This window comes from Zootoca vivipara, chromosome 10, assembly GCF_965207765.1.
Source record: "Zootoca vivipara chromosome 10, rZooViv2.hap1.1, whole genome shotgun sequence".
Lineage (NCBI taxonomy): Eukaryota > Metazoa > Chordata > Lepidosauria > Squamata > Lacertidae > Zootoca > Zootoca vivipara.
Window position 1 is genome coordinate 34,176,489 of NC_142593.1, and position 19,721 is coordinate 34,196,209.

General features: G+C 40.5%; 2 protein-coding genes across 12 annotated transcripts in view; one reads left to right on the forward strand and one right to left on the reverse strand.

Annotated features, from left to right (window-relative positions):
- Positions 1-19,721, forward strand: part of ANKDD1B (ankyrin repeat and death domain containing 1B) — a 42,752-nt gene that overhangs the window by 20,957 nt on the left and 2,074 nt on the right. Inside the window, exons 11-16 of one of the 6 annotated variants that reach the window (XM_088652991.1) lie at positions 466-564; positions 4,652-4,747; positions 9,654-9,852; positions 11,917-12,048; positions 13,901-14,007; positions 17,613-17,749. In XM_088652991.1, coding sequence (XP_088509117.1) covers positions 466-564; positions 4,652-4,747; positions 9,654-9,852; positions 11,917-12,048; positions 13,901-13,959 — 585 coding nt within the window. In that variant the 3' untranslated portion in view covers positions 13,960-14,007; positions 17,613-17,749. Of the gene's footprint in view, positions 1-465; positions 565-4,651; positions 4,748-9,653; positions 9,853-11,889; positions 12,049-13,900; positions 14,917-15,051; positions 15,191-15,593; positions 15,613-17,612; positions 17,750-19,721 lie in introns of those variants that run through there. The other 5 variants (XM_088652993.1, XM_088652992.1, XR_015946144.1 and 2 more) reach the window with 5 other exon arrangements.
- Positions 15,745-19,721, reverse strand: part of POC5 (POC5 centriolar protein) — a 33,146-nt gene continuing 29,169 nt past the window's right edge. For all 6 annotated transcript variants that reach the window (XM_035099923.3, XM_035099922.3, XM_088652990.1 and 3 more), the window contains one exon: positions 15,745-16,182. In XM_035099923.3, coding sequence (XP_034955814.1) covers positions 16,036-16,182 — 147 coding nt within the window. In that variant the 3' untranslated portion in view covers positions 15,745-16,035. The remainder of the gene's footprint in view (positions 16,183-19,721) is intronic.

A 19,721-nucleotide genomic window follows, 5' to 3' on the forward strand; every position in this document is an offset into this window, starting at 1 on the left:
TGTTAGCTGCCCTGAGCCCGGTCTTGACTGGGAAGGGCGGGGTATAAATAAAAATTATTATTATTATTATTATTATTATTATTATTATTATTATTATTATTAAAATCGTGTGTGTTAAAAGGTTGGTGGATTTTTATGAGGTTTTTTTAAAATAGTGCTAGTGAAATAGGCTTTCCTACCCTGTGTGTCCTGTACCATCCCCAAGTCTACCTAGAACAGATTTAGGGAATCATGGGGGAGGAGAGCAGGGAGGACATTCCATTGCTGTCACAACCTTCTCTTTAGCACTATGTTGAATACAACCCATTGAAGGCAACAGACATTACTAATATGGGTCCATTAATTTAAATGGGTCTGCTCTGAGTTGAACTTAGCTTTGTACAACCAACTGACCTTTTCGCCATGTTTTTGTTAGTAGAGGACATTCCTTGATAACATTCTTCTGCTTTGTCTTATTCCTGCAAGAGACACCAGACACCTTTACACCTGGCAGCAGACCTTGGAAATGTGGAAGTAATTGAAATGCTGCTAAAGGCAGGTTGTGACTTGAAAATTGTGGACAAGGTACTTTCTGTTGTTTGTGTTTCTGTGAAAATGCAATTGCTCTGCATGCCCTGTTCTGTAGAACAGGCTGCTCTTTTCAAATATCACCCACTGATATATATAACTCTTGATTTAACTTCTCTCTTAAAACCTACAAATGCATGGCAATAGTTAGCAATCTGTGAGGCCAAGCATACAGTACTTACTGTTCTTTCGTTTTGAAAGGCTGAGCGAGATATAAAAGACTCCCTTTTCAGAGAAACACTTTCCCATTCTGAGTCATTGGGTTCCATTTAGCAGCCATTTTGAAGCCTCTCATCCAACTGTGCCTTCTAAACCTTTCCTTTCCACTGTATTGGGACATGCATTCCCCAAATATAAAAAAATACAAAGCAATGTAAGTCACATTGGCCCAGTTCACATGTCATGGTAATCTGTAGTTAATGGGTTTTCTCCTCAGAATCACATTGGGAAGAAAAAAAAATCATGGTCCCTGGCTTTGCATTATGTCAAGGAGACAAACAAATCATGATCAGTAAGCTAAGAACAAGCCTTAGCTACAGATTGTGGCTTCCTGGGAGCAAAATAATCCATGATCCCTGAATCCTACATAACATCTAGAGATTTTTGAAATATTATAAATGCTATAAAATAAAATAAAATAGCCCAGATCAATGTATCCATGGATGAAGCCACGTAATTCATTCTGTGTATAGATGACTGAGCCAATTTGAATGCTTCTGTGGGTGCCAAGGCCCAGGCTATCAAAGCTGCGTTAGTCAAGTTCTATTGTGGAAGTTAAACCTATCCATTCACATTTAAGTTACTGACCTAAAAGGCAGGCTAAAGAGGAATAATTTGGTGGAGTGTCTGAGAAGAGAATGTTACTTGAATTTATTACGCAGCGCCTTAAGTAAAAAATCTGGAGTAGCCCAACCAAGACTCGGCATTAACTCTTTTGGCCCACAATTAATGCTTTCGTGCATTATGCTTTCTGTGACATGGATCCAACAAGCTGAACATTGGTTACCAAAGGAATGAGTCCATGTCAGAGAAAAAGGTGGGATAGAAATAAATATATACCGTAATGATGATGGTGATGATTTTTCAAAAATAAGGGATTGGAATGACCTAATGTAAAACTAGGGACCAATCCTAGATATGAAATGGTGAAATGTCATTCAGACACACTTTCAAAGAGTGAGTCCCACTGATCGCAGTGGGATTTGCTTCCAAGCAAATATGCATAAGTTTGTTCTGCTTATTAGTGTAACCCTCATTCTGTGGGGCAAAGGCTTCTGTTGCAGCATGTCTCTGAAGACCATTTGGTAGGAATTGCCAGTGGGCAAAGTGCAGCTATGCTCCCATCCAGCTTGCAGGCTTCCTAGAGGTGTGTGGCTGGGCAATGTGAAACAGGATGCTGGAGTAGATGGCACATTGGCCTGATCCAACAGGTTCTTCTTCATTCTTACGTTACTGCACTTGAAACAGGCTTCTGTCCCCTGCCTTCTCTCTGCCCCTGTTGGTGCCACCAACACGGCTGTCGTAAGTCTAGAGTAGATTACACCTATGGTAATGCAATGGAATGAATTTCCCTCTTACATGGCTTTAGCTCTTTAGCACATGGAAACTGGAAGATTTATGTTGTGGACAGCTGTTTTCAGTGTAAATCCACTCACATAAATGGATTACTGAGATAACCCGGTAAAGTCACAGAATTATGTGTGGCCTTGAACTGTCAGTAGCTGGGATGTACTTGGATTAAAGAACAGTCAGTGGCCGGCTGAGGCGAGATCGATGTGCAGCACTGAAAGCAGCTGTTGTTACTGAAGAATTTCACTTTTTTTACGGACTTGTGTTATAAGAGCTGTTAAGCAAAGTCAAGTGATTTAGGGCAGGATTCGGCTAATGAGTCCTATCAAGGACTTCCAATTGTGCAACGGGGCTTTGCTACTCTCCTCTCCCCACTGTCCCCCCCCCCAAATTGGCATGGGGAGGGGAGAACCCCTGAAACACTGAGGAAGGGGAGGGGACGAGGAGATCACCCTGTCTGGCTAGCTGAAATGCTTCCTCTGACAGAACAATCACCTTACCATGATATTGAATTCCCACCTCTATATTTAATATTTTTAAAAAATTACTTAAAGCTAAGCAAAGAACACATTCAAGCTATGCAAGAATTATTGTACTGGTTTAGAGCCTGATATAAGACAAGAGAATATGGCCATATTCACACATTGTGCTAAACCATGGCTTGGAATAATGCTAGCAGAGAGTGCTGGTGCTCCCTGAGAAGTCAAATGACCCCCAAAAATGTGCTTTTAAAAAGGATAGTGTAATATGTGAGTTTGGGGGCTGTGCAGATGCGCACGCGTATACACCCCCACCCACACCCCAGGGCACCAACCTAACCCAGGGAGCCCTTCACCCCGAATTATATTGCTTTTTGATGGAAGGGAGGAGATAGCATTTAATTAGGGTTAATTTGGTCCACCAACTTGATTCAAAATAGCACCTGGCTTCCAAATGTAAACGAAGTCTGCTGCCTCCACCTTGGGAACCCTCATGCTGAGTTTGGTTTCTCAAGAGGCATCCAGATTGATGCAGGTTGGAACTGTCATGCCGGATTTGGCGAAGACCCACCAAATGCAGCAACGATATCTTCAGAGGGAACCAAACCACCATAGTTTGTACCCGTTATGCCAAAAAATAGGTGAAGTCATGCCAAAATTATATTTCAGTCTGCCATCTTGATTCAAAATGGTGCCCGACATCCAGACATCAGTGAAGATTCCCACCATCCGCACCTCTGGAAGACTTAGGTCACGTTTGGCAACAGTATTTTGACAGGTGGCCAAACCTAAGCTTAAAATGAGTGTGTTTGGATTATAAAATAAATCTTCCAAAGGGAATTGGATAACTTAATGGAAGATAAGCCACCATACTCCTGAATGTCAGTTGCTGGGGATCACAAGCAGAACTATGTTATTGTACTCATGTCCTGCTTGTGGGTTTGCACATAGTCACTGTGTGAACAAGTCTTTATGTTTATATGTGTTTTTTCTTATTGTGATTAATTTCTATAATGGAGACTGCTGTATGAGAGCCGGACCTCACATGGCAGCCTTTGTTGTTGTTGTTTAGTCATGTCTGACTCTTCGTGACCCCATGGACCAGAGCACGCCAGGCACTCCTGTCTTCCACTGCCTCCCACAGTTTGGTCAGACTCATGTTGGTGGTTTCAAAGAACAATGTCCAACCATCTTGTCCTCTGTCGTCTCCTCCTTGTGCCCTCAGTCTTTCCCAAAATCAGGGTCTTCTCCAGGGAGTCTTCTTTTCTCATGAGGTGGCCAAAGTATTGGAGCCTCAGCTTCACAATCTGTCCTTCCAGTGAGCACCTAGGGCTGATTTCCTTCAGAATGGATAGGTTTGATCTTCTTGCATTCCATGGGACTCTCAAGAGTCTCCTCCAGCACCATAATTCAAAAGCATCAATTCTTTGGCGATCAGCCTTCTTTATGGTCCAGCTCTCACTTCATACACCACTACTGGGAATACCATAGTTTTAACTATACGGACCTTTGTCAGCAAGGTGATGTTTCTGCAGCCTACAAATACTTTAAATAATTTTAATGTTTACGAATTTGAAATACCCATTATATTGTGGTCTTCCCTACGACTGGATATTGTGTTTCATGCTCTGGGATAGTAGTCATACACATAATTATAGAACATGCTAACAGTTTGTTCTTGTTGCTTTGATTTTCCACCATCCATATCCTGTAACATTGACAGTATACAAGTTAATGTAATAAGCGAAACACTGCACCGTTAATGGCAAAGTGTATTATAATTTATCTGGTATTACTAGTACACCATTAGTTCCTGATATTGAAGAGAGATATTTTTTTTGGATGAGCTCTTAGATCCTAATGACTTCTACTTACTTTAGCTTTTGTATGCTTTCCCCCTTTTTGTGTTTGTTAATATTTCAAAATTTAGTTTTTAAAAAATTGAAAAAAGGTGAAGCTGCTAACCTCTTTTAGATTTTCATCTGTGGCCTCTATTTTCTCAAGCTTTAATTGGTTCACACTGTTTGCCTTTTCAGCAAGGAAAAACTGCACTAGCTGTAGCTTCCAGGAGCAATCATGCCTTGATTGTAGATATGATTATAAAAGCAGAAAGGTATTACACCTGGAAACAGGTAAGAAAAAACTCTGGTTTAGTTATCCTTTTGCTAACACATATTTATCCAATAAGTGAAACCATTTCCCCAAAAGATGTTTATCTAATGGCTTTGGATTCCCAAACTCCAAGGTGGGCTTCCTTGTAAAGAGGCTAGAAAATGCGAGAGAGAAAGTGGGCATTTCTTGTTTTTAATTCCATTGCATCTTTTGTTTATGTCTTCACTGTTATCCAACAGCATGTTGAGTTAGATGCTGAGCTCTCTTCCTGAACTTTCTTGGCATCCTGATGAACTCGGTGCTTCCCTTATTCTTAATGGACTGTATGGGAAATGGCGGCGGGGGGGGGGATCTATATGTTCTGCTTACCCAAAGATCCTTTCCATACAGCACAATCTGGTGCATGTTTACTTAAAAGTTAGTAGTGCCGTATTTGTTGGGGTTTATTCCCTTGTAAATATGTTTAAGATTGCAGCTTTGGAGACTTTTTTCCTTTTCCATCAGTCTACCTTCTGCTGTGGCTGGGTTTAAAGGGGGGGGGAGGTTTCCCCCCTTGGGGCAATTATTTGCATACTCATGCACCTTTTATTGCCCAAATTGCATTATGTTACAGTTCGATTGTCTGAATGGTTCATTAAGGTGAGTACACACTCATGTTTTGGCATTGCCACAACACGTTTAGAATGTTTGCGGTGGCATTCTTGGCAGCGACTACAGTGAGCATGGTGTTGTTGGCTGGCCACTAGGGTGATGACTTTTTTACAACCTCATTTCCCTGTATCATAATTTGATGAGCTTTAATTAAAGATTAGATAAAATCTTACTTTCAAAGAGATTTGATTAAAAAACCTCATGCACAAAATGATTTTAAAAAATTTATTTACTGTATCAGTTTTTTGACCATTTTTGAAGTCACTGTAAGCAGATATAAAATTGAACCCAAGCTTTAGAGTCACATATATACAGCATTATATAGGCCCATCAAACACACAAGGAAGCTTTTTTTTAGCTGCAGTAACAGTATAGACGATGTTTTGCTACCTCTCCTGTAGGTTCTTTTTCCAGCATGCCCGGCAGGGTCTGCTGGCTGAGTTTTGAGGTCCCAAAAAGGGGCTTTTACCTTGCGCAGGTGTGACATTTGTATACCCTATGTTGCTAAGAACACTCCCCATTGTGGAATGTGGCGTTGTGTCCAAATTTGATACAAAATATATATAGAATTGTTAATACAATTTTATGAAATGGTAAAACAGCATACAAAAAATTTAAAAATGGTTTGTGCGTGACCTTTTTTAATATTTCAATGGAATATACCTTGTTTTAGTCATTAATAAGCAAAAGTTCATCCATTTGTGCTACAGGACATAATTTTTGAGAGAAAAATGAAAAAGTCACCACCCTACTGGCCACACAATGAAATTGTGATTGGGCACTGTTGGTTTATTTCATGTCTGAGGCTAGCCACATAATAGGGATTATGTTCAACCCTCCCATTGCCCCCGTGGAACCACGTGGGCCCAATGAAAACAGTTTGGCCTGTAGCAAGCTCAGAGATCCGGCAGGACAGATCACATGCCTCTTGGAAACTACAACTTCCATGATGCCACAGGACCTTGGAAATGCTGTGAATGAATGGGCACATTCAAGTCCTTATGAAACAGAAGAAGAAGATAGTGATGATAATAATAATAAATTTTATTTATACCCCGCCCTCCCCAGCCAAGGCCAGGCTCAGGGCCATAGCTGTCAAGTTCTCCCTTTTTTTAAAAGGGAAATTCCCTTATGCTGAATAGGCTTCCTCACGAGAAAAGGGAAAACTTGACAGCTATGCTCAGGGCGGCTAACACTAGATATAAAACAACTGATTAAAATGCAACTTAAGAACAAGATTAATACATTAAAATGCAGCCTCATACGGAAGGAAAAGGGAAAATAGGGGAGGGAATCAGGTTGGCTCCAGGCCAAATGCCAGGCGGAACAGGCCCTGTCTTACAGGCCCTGCGGAAAGAAAACAGGTCCCGCAGGGCCGTGGTCTCAGGTGACAGTGCGTTCCACCAGGTCGGAGCCAGTATTGAGAAGGCCCTGGTTCTAGTTGAGGCTAATCTGATTTCCTTCAGGCCCGGGACCTCTAAGGTGTTACTATTTATGGACCTTAAGGTCCTCCGTGGGGCATACCGGGAGAGACGGTCCCCTACGTACGAGGGTCCTAGGCCGTAAAATATGAAGTAAAGCTCCAACTGGGATACAGATCCTAAAAATCTGGGTATTATTGGCGTGCTCCTTTTTACAGAACTAGTGTGTTGCAGTGGCTAAAATGTAGATGTTGGCAACTCATTCAGCCATGAAAATCACTGATGTCCTTCAGCAAGGCACTGTCCCATACCACACAGGGGATGTTGAGGATAAAATCAAGCTGCCAAGCTCTGTGGCAGGACATGAGAAAAAGAAATGTGGGAAATAAGCAAACATATTGATTGAGGGGAAAGGAATGCCAACAGAATGCACACTTTTACTGCAGAAACAAAGAGCTTTCCATTATGGAGTTGGTGTACTTGAAGCTCTTGTTTTTTGTTCCATTAAATAAAACAGAGAATGGAGGAAAGGGCAGGAAGGGAACACAAAGTACAGATTCAGCTTAGATTAGTTTGGAGTTAGCTGGCTTTTATAATGTGCCGCAAGGTTAATTACATGCATATTTAAGTGCAGGTCTTCACAGTTCTCTTCCATATGGGGAAACAATCAGGAGGGCAGGAGAACATTTCACAGCAAACAACTGCTGGTCAAGGGAAGCAGAGCAATGTCTGGTAAATCCATAATGGCATCTGTTTAACATCCATTCAACATAGGCAAGCTGGGATTCTGTGTGCTCCATCTCAGCCAAATATACAGATGGGTTTGGTGAGGTCTTTTTTTGCAAGGATTCTGTGTCACGTTCAAATTCTGTCTTTTATGATGTTGAAGGTGCAGTGAGATACCCTTGTGCAGAAGGGCGGGAGGGGGAAATGAACTATTACTGCTTTTGTTTTTTTAGTATCTCAAGCTTAGTCCAGTCCTTTACAGTTTCCTAAACTGCAGCAGGCTATTTCTAGTTGCATCTGTATGCCTTTGAGGGTGCTATTGAAAACTAGACCTGGAAATTGACTGGGGCTGCGTTAGGTATACCAGCAGGTTTTTCTACTGTGGAGTAAATTCTGCTTCCCCCACCTTCACACCTCAAAGCACGGCCTCCAACGTGAACACAGATTGCGTCTTCCTCTTTTCCCCTCCTCTAATGCTTCAAGCACTCTGCCAGCATTGGGCTGGTTAAAAAACAACAACAAAAACCATTGTATATATGTCTTATGAAATGCTTGTTCCTAGAAAAAGTAGTAATTTTTTATCTTGAAATTTATCTTGAAGTGGCTTCAAGATTGAAACAAGGGCCAGCCAGTCAGTGCTGTGCAGAGATGTGTTTTGTCTTTAATCGCCACAAGGGTCTCTCACTTACCAAGATGCAGAGATGTGTGAATGTAGAAACCTCTAAACTTTTTGTGCGGCCCTTCTGTACAAGATAAGACAACAAACCCAGAATGTTTCCTGAAAGTGAATGTGATTCTCAGGCTGAAAAGGGTTTCCCAGCCCTGATTTAAAATGTCAAGGCTATCCACGTGAATCTCTAACGGCGTTAATATTTTAGAATTGTGAAACAGAAATTGTTTATTAATTTGGTATCTAATGAACCATGCAACATGGTCCAGCACCTGTGAACTCAGAATAGGCTATGATCTAATCTAGGTCTGCAAGATCTGGCGCATGGAAACTTTTGGCCATCCTCATGAGTGCATTAATTAAGGTGTGCTATTGGGCATGAGGCCTCACACAATCTTGAAGAGTCTACACCATATATTTTATGTGTAGTGTATGTTTGGCAGTATCTTGCCTCTAGCAATGTGTTTTGATTTCTGCCCATTCCTTGAGAATATAAATATAAATAAATGAGAGGGGTTTGGATTGCCTACCTAGTTGCTATATGTGGGAGTGACTCTAATAATAATAATAAATTTTTATTTATACCCCGCCCTCCCCAGTCAAAAACCGGGCTCAGGGCGGCTGACACCAACAGAATTACAATAAAACATAAAAACAATTAATTAAAATACAGATTAAAATACAGTATTAAAATTTAAAGTGCAGCCTCATTTCAAGTAGTCCATAAATCCAAGCCATGAGGGAGGAAACACAGGGGTCAGGCTGAGTCTAACCCAAAGGCCAGGCGGAACAGCTCTGTCTTGCAGGCCCTGCGGAAAGATGACAAATCCCGCAGGGCCCTGGTCTCCTGGGAAAGAGCGTTCCACCAGGTTGGGGCCAGTACTGAAAAGGCCCTGGCTCTAGTAGAGGCCAATCTAGCCATCTTATGACTCGGGATCTCCAGAATATTATTGTTTGTGGACCTTAAGGTCCTCCACGAGGCATACCAGGAGAGGCGGTCCCGTAGGTAGTTCTAGGGTGTTCTTCTATTGCTTCACCTCTGCTATCACTGTCAAAGCTGTAGCATTTATAAATGTCTCACTTGTTTGCTTCCTGGAAACAAATGCCTTAGGGGGATAGCAGTATAAAGTAAGTTGGGGGCTAATCATGTCAGTAATTCTGTACAGGCAGAGCAGAGGTAGAAGTGCTTGCTATGAGAAATGCTGGAAACAGGAGCCTAGTATCCTGTTTCCCTGTATCAGCGAACGCTGGTTATTGTTTGTTTTTACAATCTGTTGTTGCGTCCTCCAATTCTTTCCCTTTGGGGGTGTAGTATGTCATGCTTCTTGATGCAATCAATATCAGGGCTAGCCTTGGAAAATCATTAAGATTCAAAGCCAGGGATATTTTTAATAACTGGGGGAGGGGAGCCCTATTATTGGAAGAACCACATGGCTTCATCTTTAACTTTCTTTCCAGGAGCATCTTCAAAGTGGTGGTGATCCGCAAAATGATATTCTGTCTTTTAAACAAGATCACAGTGTGCAGACCAAACAGATTCGCTCCTCCCTTTGGAATCTTGCTTACAACCAGTTAAAAATGCATGAGTGGACAAAACTGGCACAATTCTGGAAGTTTACAGATGAGCAAGTCAAAGCTATTGAAGAACAGTGGACAGGTAAATATACTACATGAAATGGCAGTGTCCTCATTCCAGACATAGGAAAGTCCACATAAGCCTGAGCTACGGGTTTTGAGTTATGGAGAAATTAGTATTTCTCTGGCTCTAAGCGTTTATAATTAAATGTAGCTGTATGGTTGTTGATTTTTAAATGCAGGATACAAGCAATAGCTGCTACCTGTCTTGCCAACTTTGGATAGTTGTTCCCAAAGCTAGCATAGAAAATGTAATCATATGGTTCTTCTGTACATAATAAAATACAGAATGTACGTTGGTTGTTGTGCTATATATGTTCTCCTGGCATAGACTAGGTCTTAAAATGGATTGTATAAATGCCCCCCTTTCAAATTTTGAAGGTGTATTTGTTTAAAGCAAGGCTCCGTCTTTAGACATTGAATTAAAAGTCGTCTTCTCATAAGTCAACATACATATTCTCATACCTGTCAATGTTTGAAAGGGGTGTGTGTGAGAGAATTTGATTTTGGCCTCACCTACTGAGCACTGTTTCATGCTCAGTCACCAGCACATCGTGTAGTATGTTACTGTTTCAATATTTACATTTATAAGTAAATGGTGTGTTAAAAACAGATAAGGATCCCTTGCTGGTTCAGCCAACTGGGACCAAGTGAACTCTTGGATTACAAACCCTGCTCTTCCACACAGCCCTAATGTGGAGCCTTTTGATGTTTTCTCTAGCATGCCCAAGGTCACCTAATGCAGTTTATCTACTACTTAACACCCGTCAATCTGGCAAAAGGGTAGACAATTGTGAAGTCATGTTCCTAATGCAATTATGTGATGATTCTCCCCTTAAACATGTAGTAGGATCTCTGCTCAATTTCCATGAGTGGGAAAAGTTATTCTTCAACCATTTCAACTGTGAATAGGAAAGGGAGCAGTCCTCCTCCTAGTATGTGAACCCTGCAACCTCTGCACTCAAGCTGGGGAAATGAAAAGACAAACACACACTTAAGCTGCATTTTCCTCTCACCACTGAGTAATGTCTAAATTGTAACTAACAAAGAAAGGTTAGCGCCTTCCCCGCAAGTCATTTAGCACCTATTCTCATAAACTTGGGAGGAGATAGGGAATAAAACAGCATGTTGGTAGCTTACAAAAATCCCAAGTGGAAATGGGCAGGGCAGAAGAGGCTCTTATTTGTCGCAAGACACAGTTGCTTTCAGGTTGTGGAAGCAAGTATCCACAAAGGTTCCTTTCTCAGAGCCAAGCTGGATGTTACATGAGATTTGTGTTTGCATCTCACATGTGCTGGTCTTTTTTAAAGTAAAAAAGAGAAGAACAATAAGGGGCAGGGAATACCTAACCATTTTCATTCCATTTTGGGGGTGGCGGGTGGCACCCCATCACACAAGTTGAAGCTGCTCTATCTCCCACACGGGAGAAGATACAGAATCCCCATACAGAAAGTGAAGCAGTTTGGGGAGAGCAAATGGTGGATGAAAGAGTTAGACAGCACCTTCCTTTTAGTCTCCTTTCAGTTAAAAAGAAGAGTAAGGGTTTTCTGTTCTTACATCTCCTATGTAATGTCCACCTTAACTCTCAGTCCTCCCACACAGCAAATTGGTGGTTCCATATTCAGTGCAAATTTTCTGGGCTTTGGGGTATTGGTGTTGAGTTTTTATTTTTATCTGCTGGTTAGGAGGGTGGGAGTATCGCTTGCTTTATTGTTTGGCAGCATGCTATAACACTATCATGGTTACGGGAGTGTATTTCCCCCCAATTTGTTGTATGGAATATCAACCCCCTTTCCCCCTATGGCTCAGTGCATTTATATACATCTTTTCCAGTGCAAGTTGCTTGGAGAATCTTTGGCTGACAAGAGACTAATAATAATTCCCTCTAAGAATTGCAAGTTTGAAACAGAGACCCATTATACAACCCCCGCCCCCAACAGAGCCTCTTCTTTCCCTGTGAGCAGAGGGGCTTGGAGTATCAAGCTCATTGAAGCAAGCATCCCTACACCAGTGGGAGATAACATCCCACGTGAAAACATTTTTCTTTCTAAAATTATAGGCTAACATCACGTATGTCGTTGCCTAGGAAAAAAGAGCTACAAGGAACATGGACACAGAATGCTTCTCATCTGGTTGCATGGCGTCCTAATGGCTGGCCAGAATCCAGTTAAATATTTGTATGAAGATCTGGTAAAAGGAGGATTCAGAGATCTAGCTGGTGAGCAATCAAATTAAGATATTCTACGTGGTCTTTGAAGAGCAGAGACTTTGGCTGGGATTTACCTAACAAGTCATGTCAGCAGAAACCTTGTGCAAGGACTTCTGCATGCACTATGGAGATTTTCCCCATCTCTTCCTCCACACATCCCCCCAAATTGGCTAAGGGTATGTCACGAGAACCCCCAGAACTGTGTGTAGGGGGAGGAGAGGGGCATTCATTCCATCTGGCAAAGTGAAATGCTTGAGCTGACAATATGAATGCGCCTCTGATTTTTCTCTTTAGAGATTAATACAGAAAGTTATCTTCCCCGACACACTGCTGGTTTGGGTAAGGTACCTCCAATTGGTGTGGGAGTAAGCTTCACCACAAAGGCACATTTGCTTCCTTTTGTGCAGACATTCCTTCCAACTTGCTAGCTATGGCAGTGCACAAGAGGAAAAACAAATACATTGCAAGGGATTGATTGTGCTGGGAGCTCGGAAAGTGACTTCAGTTGGTTTGGTTGATCTGGCCCACCCCTGCTATACCAACACATATTGATTTATTTAGTAATAGTCCAGGAGTTACCAGCTGTGCCAGTTAAAAAAATGTCTGCTGTGTCATAATTTAGGATACAAGTACAGTCACAGTGGCTTTCTTCCCACTACAACCTCATGCTTGCAGGTCCTGCTTGTGGAGATCATACCATATTGATCCCCCACAACAATGATGTGGTTGTCTTCTAATAACAAGGAGCATTCCATGGTACCAGGAAAGCCACACCACACACTTTCACACGCATCACAAATGCAAACACTTCCAACACATGCAACTCCCTCCCTCCACCCAACAGCATCTTTCTCAAACACCTCCCCCCATTCTTGAGCATCTCCACCCCAGATGAAGGAAATGCCTGCCATTTGCAATCAATCATCAATCCATTCAAACACTCAAAAAATACATTATGGAAGCTAACACGGTAGCAATTCCCTGATGTAGTTAAACAAGTGAGGCACCAGACTTCAGATGAGGCAAAGGGCATTTCCAGCTGATGAAAAGCCCAGATTTTACTTCTAGCAAGTTTGCCTTATCCCTAAGGGTGCGATGCCATGTCTTCCTCCTGGATAATGAGCTGCTTGCTGGAGGAAGATAGGAACTGTACTCAATTCGTTACTTGGGGAGAAAACAAAACAAAAATATTGGCTCATCTAGACTTCTGCTTGTCCGACTGCTTCCCCCCAGGAAAACCCATTATTTACTGCTGAATCAGAGCAAACATCGATGGGGTTTTTCATGAATTGACATTTGCTCTGAGTGCTAAAGAGTGGCTTTTCCTGGGGAAAGCAGAGGGGCCAACAGAAAGCGCTTGGACCCTTGCTTTCTGGGCAGAAGACAAGCAGCAGTGTGGATGAGCCATGAATGCTTCAGCGTTAGAGGGAAAGAGCTTGCAGCCGTAAGCAAAAAAGTTTAAGAATGAAATGATGGGATATACTGGAGCCTGGGCTGTGAGAAAAAGATGAAAAATTCCCATGCAGCATCAATTTCTTAAAAATAAAAAGGCAAATACCCATGGTGTGTCTATAGCTACATCATAGTACATATAAGAAAACAAGTAGAGGAAACAAGATGGCAGGAAGCCGGTATACAAATCATACTGAAAGCATTTTAAATAAAAGAAAGCAAGCCAAACAACTTTGTTTTGGGGGTGCCTGTTTCTATTTCAGAAATTCTTTAATTGCCTCTGGTTTCACTTTAACATCAGATGGTTGGGTGGTTACTGAATATTGTGCAGAAACGAACATGAATTGTTCACATCTGACATACAGGCATGCCATGTTTTCTGAAGTCTCACAAGTATTTCCTCTTACAGAGAAGATCAGAGCAGAAAATAATGCTGGCACAGAATCCAAGAAATGTGCAATTTCATGAAGTCATCCACCAAAGAGCTGGAAACTACATACATTCTGGAATTTACAGGTGCCATTTTTATTTTTCAATAGAAGATGCTCTTCAAAAGCAGCCAGTTTGTTCCCCAAACTTCTATTTCAATGCACTGAAACATATTTGTATGACAGAAGGTTTTTGGTTTTTTGGCAAGAGAATACCATGTATTTTTCTTACAGCAAACAATTCTATAGTGGACATGTGAATGAAATTATATAAAACTTTGCGTTAGATACTTAAAATTCATTGCATTAAGTCTCAAGATTCTGTTATCTAAACTTCATAATCTGAAGGTTCTAACATGAGTATAAAGTGTTTTTCAGCATATATATTTTCCTCCTAAAGTTTAGTTCCCTCCCTTTTATTTCTGCAAGTAGACACCTGGAAACCAAAAAAATATTTTTCCAGAATGGTGTGATGGTACAAAATTATACAAATTGTATATTAGGGCCAAAAGAGCTGCATATACCCAAGCTTTTTCAACCATTGTCTCAATGCAACCTCCTGTGGTTTTTCAAATGCTGCTCCTTGAAGTTGCAGTCAGCCTTGGGAAGGGAAATTGGTAGGGCCTCTGCATGCAGTGCCTTAGATGTCTGCAAAAGCCTCTTTGGATCCTTTGCCAAGAATATCCCAGCCTGACCAGAGATTACCTGGAGAACAATTTCTTGTCCTCCTAGAAGTCAGGCATTTAGTGTTGCCAGTCCAATTTTGTGAAATACTCTCAGCTACTAATTTTCAGGTGTTTCTTGAAAATGTTTTTATGGCAACAGGCCTATTTAGTTGTCCAACCATTTCCCCCCAAGATGAGACCATCATTTTATTAATAGTTTGTATTGCTTTCAATGTATTTTCTATTTTATTGAACCTGTAAAAAATTTTGTATACCATATGGCTATGGTGTCTAAATGAATAAATAACAATGGTCAAACTAGGTTACAGTCACATGGGTGGCATAAATTATTATTACTATTATTGAATCTAGTTCCTGTCTGCCATGGCCAAGAGTCAGGACTGATAGAAGCTGGTGTTCAACAACAACAACTGGAGTTGTTCCATTTTGTGTCTTTATCATAAAAGTGTGAAACCAAGTACACATACAGGGAAGAATGCATCACCCGAGTGCTGCATCTCCCGCTTGGACTACTGCAATGCGCTCTACGTGGGGCTACCTTTGAAGGTGACTCGGAAACTGCAATTAATCCAGAATGCGGCAGCTAGACTGGTGACTGGGAGCGGCCACCGAGACCATATAACACCAGTCTTGCAAGACCTACATTGGCTCCCAGTCTGTTTCCGAGCACAATTCAAAGTGTTGGTGCTGACCTTTCAAGCCCCAAACGGCCTCTGCCCAGTATACCTGATAGGAACTGATGAAACTCAAATTCATCATGAAAGAGTGCATTATGAGACCTTTAAAAAATGGCACTGCAGATGCCACTTTTTACAATTGGGAGGAACCAAAATGTTGCTATCATGAAAACAAATGACTGGGACATTACTTCTCTCTTACTACTTTATAAAATCATTCATTTTCACTCAAATTATGTATATAAATATACTACATGGCAAAGTAACCTATTTCATATTGTATTATGCCCCGTTTTCTCCTTTGGTGACAGATCAGCAAAAATTATGGAGAAACATCCCCCCCACTCTGAATTTCAAGTCTGATTGGTACATCAACAGTTTAGGGCTTCAGAATAATAAAATATATACGTAAGGCAATATTGATGTTTATGTAGTAGAAATACTCATGCTTCTTAAAATATATAGGGTTAAGTTTATCCTTTTTATTAAAAACATTAAATAATCATTAATAAAATAGTTAAGAAAATAAGAATTTCAAGTAGACCTTATTTGCAGTTACAAAGAACTACATTGCACTAACTCAGGCGGTTTATATTTAAGCCTCAAAACATTTTTACATATTTATTATTATTAGTGAAAGGAAAAACATGATGCATCCTTGGGGTATAAACATCAGGGAGCATTTTAAACTGTAACCTATAATTTTTGCCTCCATGTGTTCAAGGTAAAATACAAGCATTTTAAGCTGTAAAACTAGTCAACCACCTTTATTGACTGGACGTTGCTGTGGGTCTGGGAGTGAGATTTCGCACTGTGTCCTGAAGACCTCGCACTGATAGCGTTAGAAAATTGGTGCAAAGTTCGAGGATATTTAGCAGCAGTAGCTTGAGGTATGGTTTGCTGAAACATACAAGAAAGCAGCAGTTATTTTTTCCTGTCCCATCTCATGATCTCAAACAAGTCCATAACATTAGCAAGGTAAACCAGATACTCAAAGAGACTTCCATGAAAATAAAATGTTTCCCCGTAGATCATCAAATAAAAAGTGAAGCAACTTCTGAACTCGTAACTTTTCTATTTGTTCTGTGTAAATTGGAAAGTCAAATGTCCTACGTAGCAGCTTAAAATCTTTAAGAATGAAGAAGAGCCCTGCTGGATCAGACTGCAGAAGCCTATTTAGTCCCGTATTCCATTCTCACAGTGGCCCAGCAGATGCCCGAGGGAAACTCATATGCAGGGCATAGACTCAGCAGCATTTTTCTCACTCCACAGCAGGGTGGATTTGATTTAAATCACGATTTAAATCACTCGTCAGTAAGGCTTGATTTAAATAATAGTTTTCTACATAAAGACTAATTCTTGCTGGTATAACTTTAATATGCAAGTAGATGAAGATTTTTAGAATAACAACTTTTCATATTAGTTTTTTATCCCCAGTTTAATAGGTTAATCATTCATATTTGGACAATTTTACTGTTGTACTTAGGAAGGAGAAAAATAATCATTACCTTAACAATAACAATTTAAATAGATATATTCAACTGAAACAATAACATTACAGCATATGTAAACAAACATCCATGTTTGTTAACTAATTTGGCTAAACAAAAACAATATATATATATTTTAAGAAACTTAGACTGTCAGCCCAGCCTACACATGAAAAACTTAAATACTGTCTACTCCAAACAATCAGGAAAATATTGTTTCTATTCTGTTCAGTGAACTTCTTGAAACTTAGCACTGAAGGGGTTGTTTCTGTATTAATAGGTTTGTAGAACAATAGGATTAAGGTCTTTTTCTCAACTCTGTTCATGTTATAACATTTTTGCTGTGAAGAAGAGGCATGTGATCTCTGTTGAGTCAAATTCAGTTTTGAGAACTGCAAAAGTAAACCAAGCATCTGTGATAATATCTTGTAGGCAGAGAAACTGCCCAATAATCTTACAAAAAGCTCTGGAAGAGCATGACAGTGTGAATGGATTAATGGAATTTATTTACCCAAAAAATTAAAACATACACAACCTTATTCTACATAATTAAAAAACTAATCTTTATTTCATGATGGAATAACCTTTGGATGGTAATATATTTTCCTCAAAAAACATTTTATTTTAAAAAAATCCGATTTAAATAAAAAAATCCGATTTTTTTGATTTTTTTAAAAAATCATTTATTTTTATCCACCCTGCTCCACAGCAACTGGCATTTAGAAGTATACTGCCTCTGATCCTGGCCCATGCCTGTTATTATTATTACTGATGTAAGTCACTTTGGGAGAATGTGGATTCTCTAAGGCCTCATATACCTAACATCACTGCTCTCTGCAGAAACCGTTACTGTGGCGGCGGCAACCTTTTACACATTAGATGGATGGCAACTCCGTGGTACCGGTATTTTCAGTGCCTCCTGAAGATCTTCCTCTTTCCATATGGATTATTTTTATCCCAGTCTGCATCTGTATTGGAGCCATTTTTAACTATTTTAACATATGGAATTGTTTTCGATCGTTTCAAAAATGGAGCTATTTTAATTGCTTTTATACCCTTCTTGTTTTATGGCTGTAGGTGTTTTCATAATTGTATATTCCATAATGTGAGACATTATGAGAAAAGGTAAGAAATGTAATAAATGGACAAACTAATAATAACACTATCCAGAGAGCACATAGTCAAGGAGAAATTCAAGCCAGGAATTTTCTGATTTGCAGCTGCGCAGATTATGCATCACACCTGTTCACAAACTCCTCATCAAAAAGCACTGTAAACTTTTCACTCACATTTCAAGTCAAACATCCCTCCTCACGTATTCTACAGTAGGTAAGCTAGGTTCCCTCACATGTTCTTTCTTTATATGCAAGATGCACAGTCTCTCCAGTGAAAAAGTCGCAAAAAAGTAATGATTCCAGAGAAATGGGCATATGTTCCTCTCCTGCTGTCTTCTCAGACAAGCAGCCTGACTGACAGATTGTCATTAGGAAAAGTAGTACAACAGTACAGTCAAGACTGTTCTTATAGCCTTTGGTCCTGCCTATACATGTCCACTCAAATGCAAAAACATACATAGTGATTGACAAGAAACATAAAAGCTTTAGATGACCTTTGTTACAAGCTGTAGTTTAAGGAAACTGGCAGGAGAAAAAACATGAGTCCAAGTGGCATCTGAACCTTTCGACATACTGAAAAGTAAGGAGCAGGGTGAAAAGGATAGAGAACAAACATGAAGCTCCGGAAAGAATTAAGAATCACCTTTGAAAACTTCAGAGTTTATTCCAAGTTTCTTACCAGTTACGGCAAAAAAAGGCATTTGGTATCTCAGAACCAACAAACTCTCAAGGTTTCCTAGAGTTTCAAGCCCTTACATTGAATATCTTTCTCATTTAGACTTCTTCCTCCATTCCCCCCCCCCAATTCTCTGATTGTTCTGCTGAAAAGCATAACCCAAAGGCCTGGTTTATGCATACTGCTAAACTATGGTCCAATGGTATATGCACAAGCTTCAGGCTTATGAACTTCCTTGTGCCCCCCCCAACATCTCATTGTGCCTATGCCAGACCAGGGGAGTGGGGGTGGGGAACACACAAGCCTAAGAACTTTGCATGTAACACAGAACCGTAGTTTAGTCCTACTCCAAAAAGGCCCCTGTAGAGTGACAAGCATGCAAGATGCAACAGAAACTGACTCAATCTTTAGTTCAACAGCAAATGAGATGAAAAACCTCTTTCTGGGCTCTAACAGCTTCAGCTGCAGGAGTGGGCTCATGTAACTGCTCATTCTCCTATAAAAGAAGAATTCCCTGGGCACAGAAAACAAGATATAAAGGGAATAGTCCTAGCCTTCTTGACATACTAGCATTATAAATGCTAGTTTTGTGGATCATTCCAACATGCAAGCCCCCACCTGCAGTTTGGAAGAGTCTTCCCACCTTCTTGCTGCTTGTGGAAACAAGGCTTAAGATGTTCACTAGAACTATTATGGATCACCTCTTGATCATGCAAGAACATGACTGACTGATTGCTGTCCACGGCGAAGGATTAAATATAGTAAAAACACAGCTGGTGTAATGGGAATATGTATGAGTCCAACAAGATTTCAGGACAGGTATGGAGGGACTGCCATGACCCAAGACAACTGCTCATAGTACTGCTGGTGTACTAATCAGACCAGACACCAAACAAACATGGTCAACCCCTAGCAGTTAACAATCAAGATTCTAGTCCTGCCTCTAGCTTTTAGTAGAGACAGGAAACAGCTACTTTGAATTACCACAAATGTAAGAGGAACATAATATAAAGATATATTATGAGGCAGTATGTCTGACGTGGCTGAGGGAGTGGTTTTTGTTAAATAACACCGTATTACTTGATCTGGAGGGACATGACACTCGATTTGGGTGGCATGCCTATTTAAATTATGGTAAAATAAAAGCTCACAAAAGCT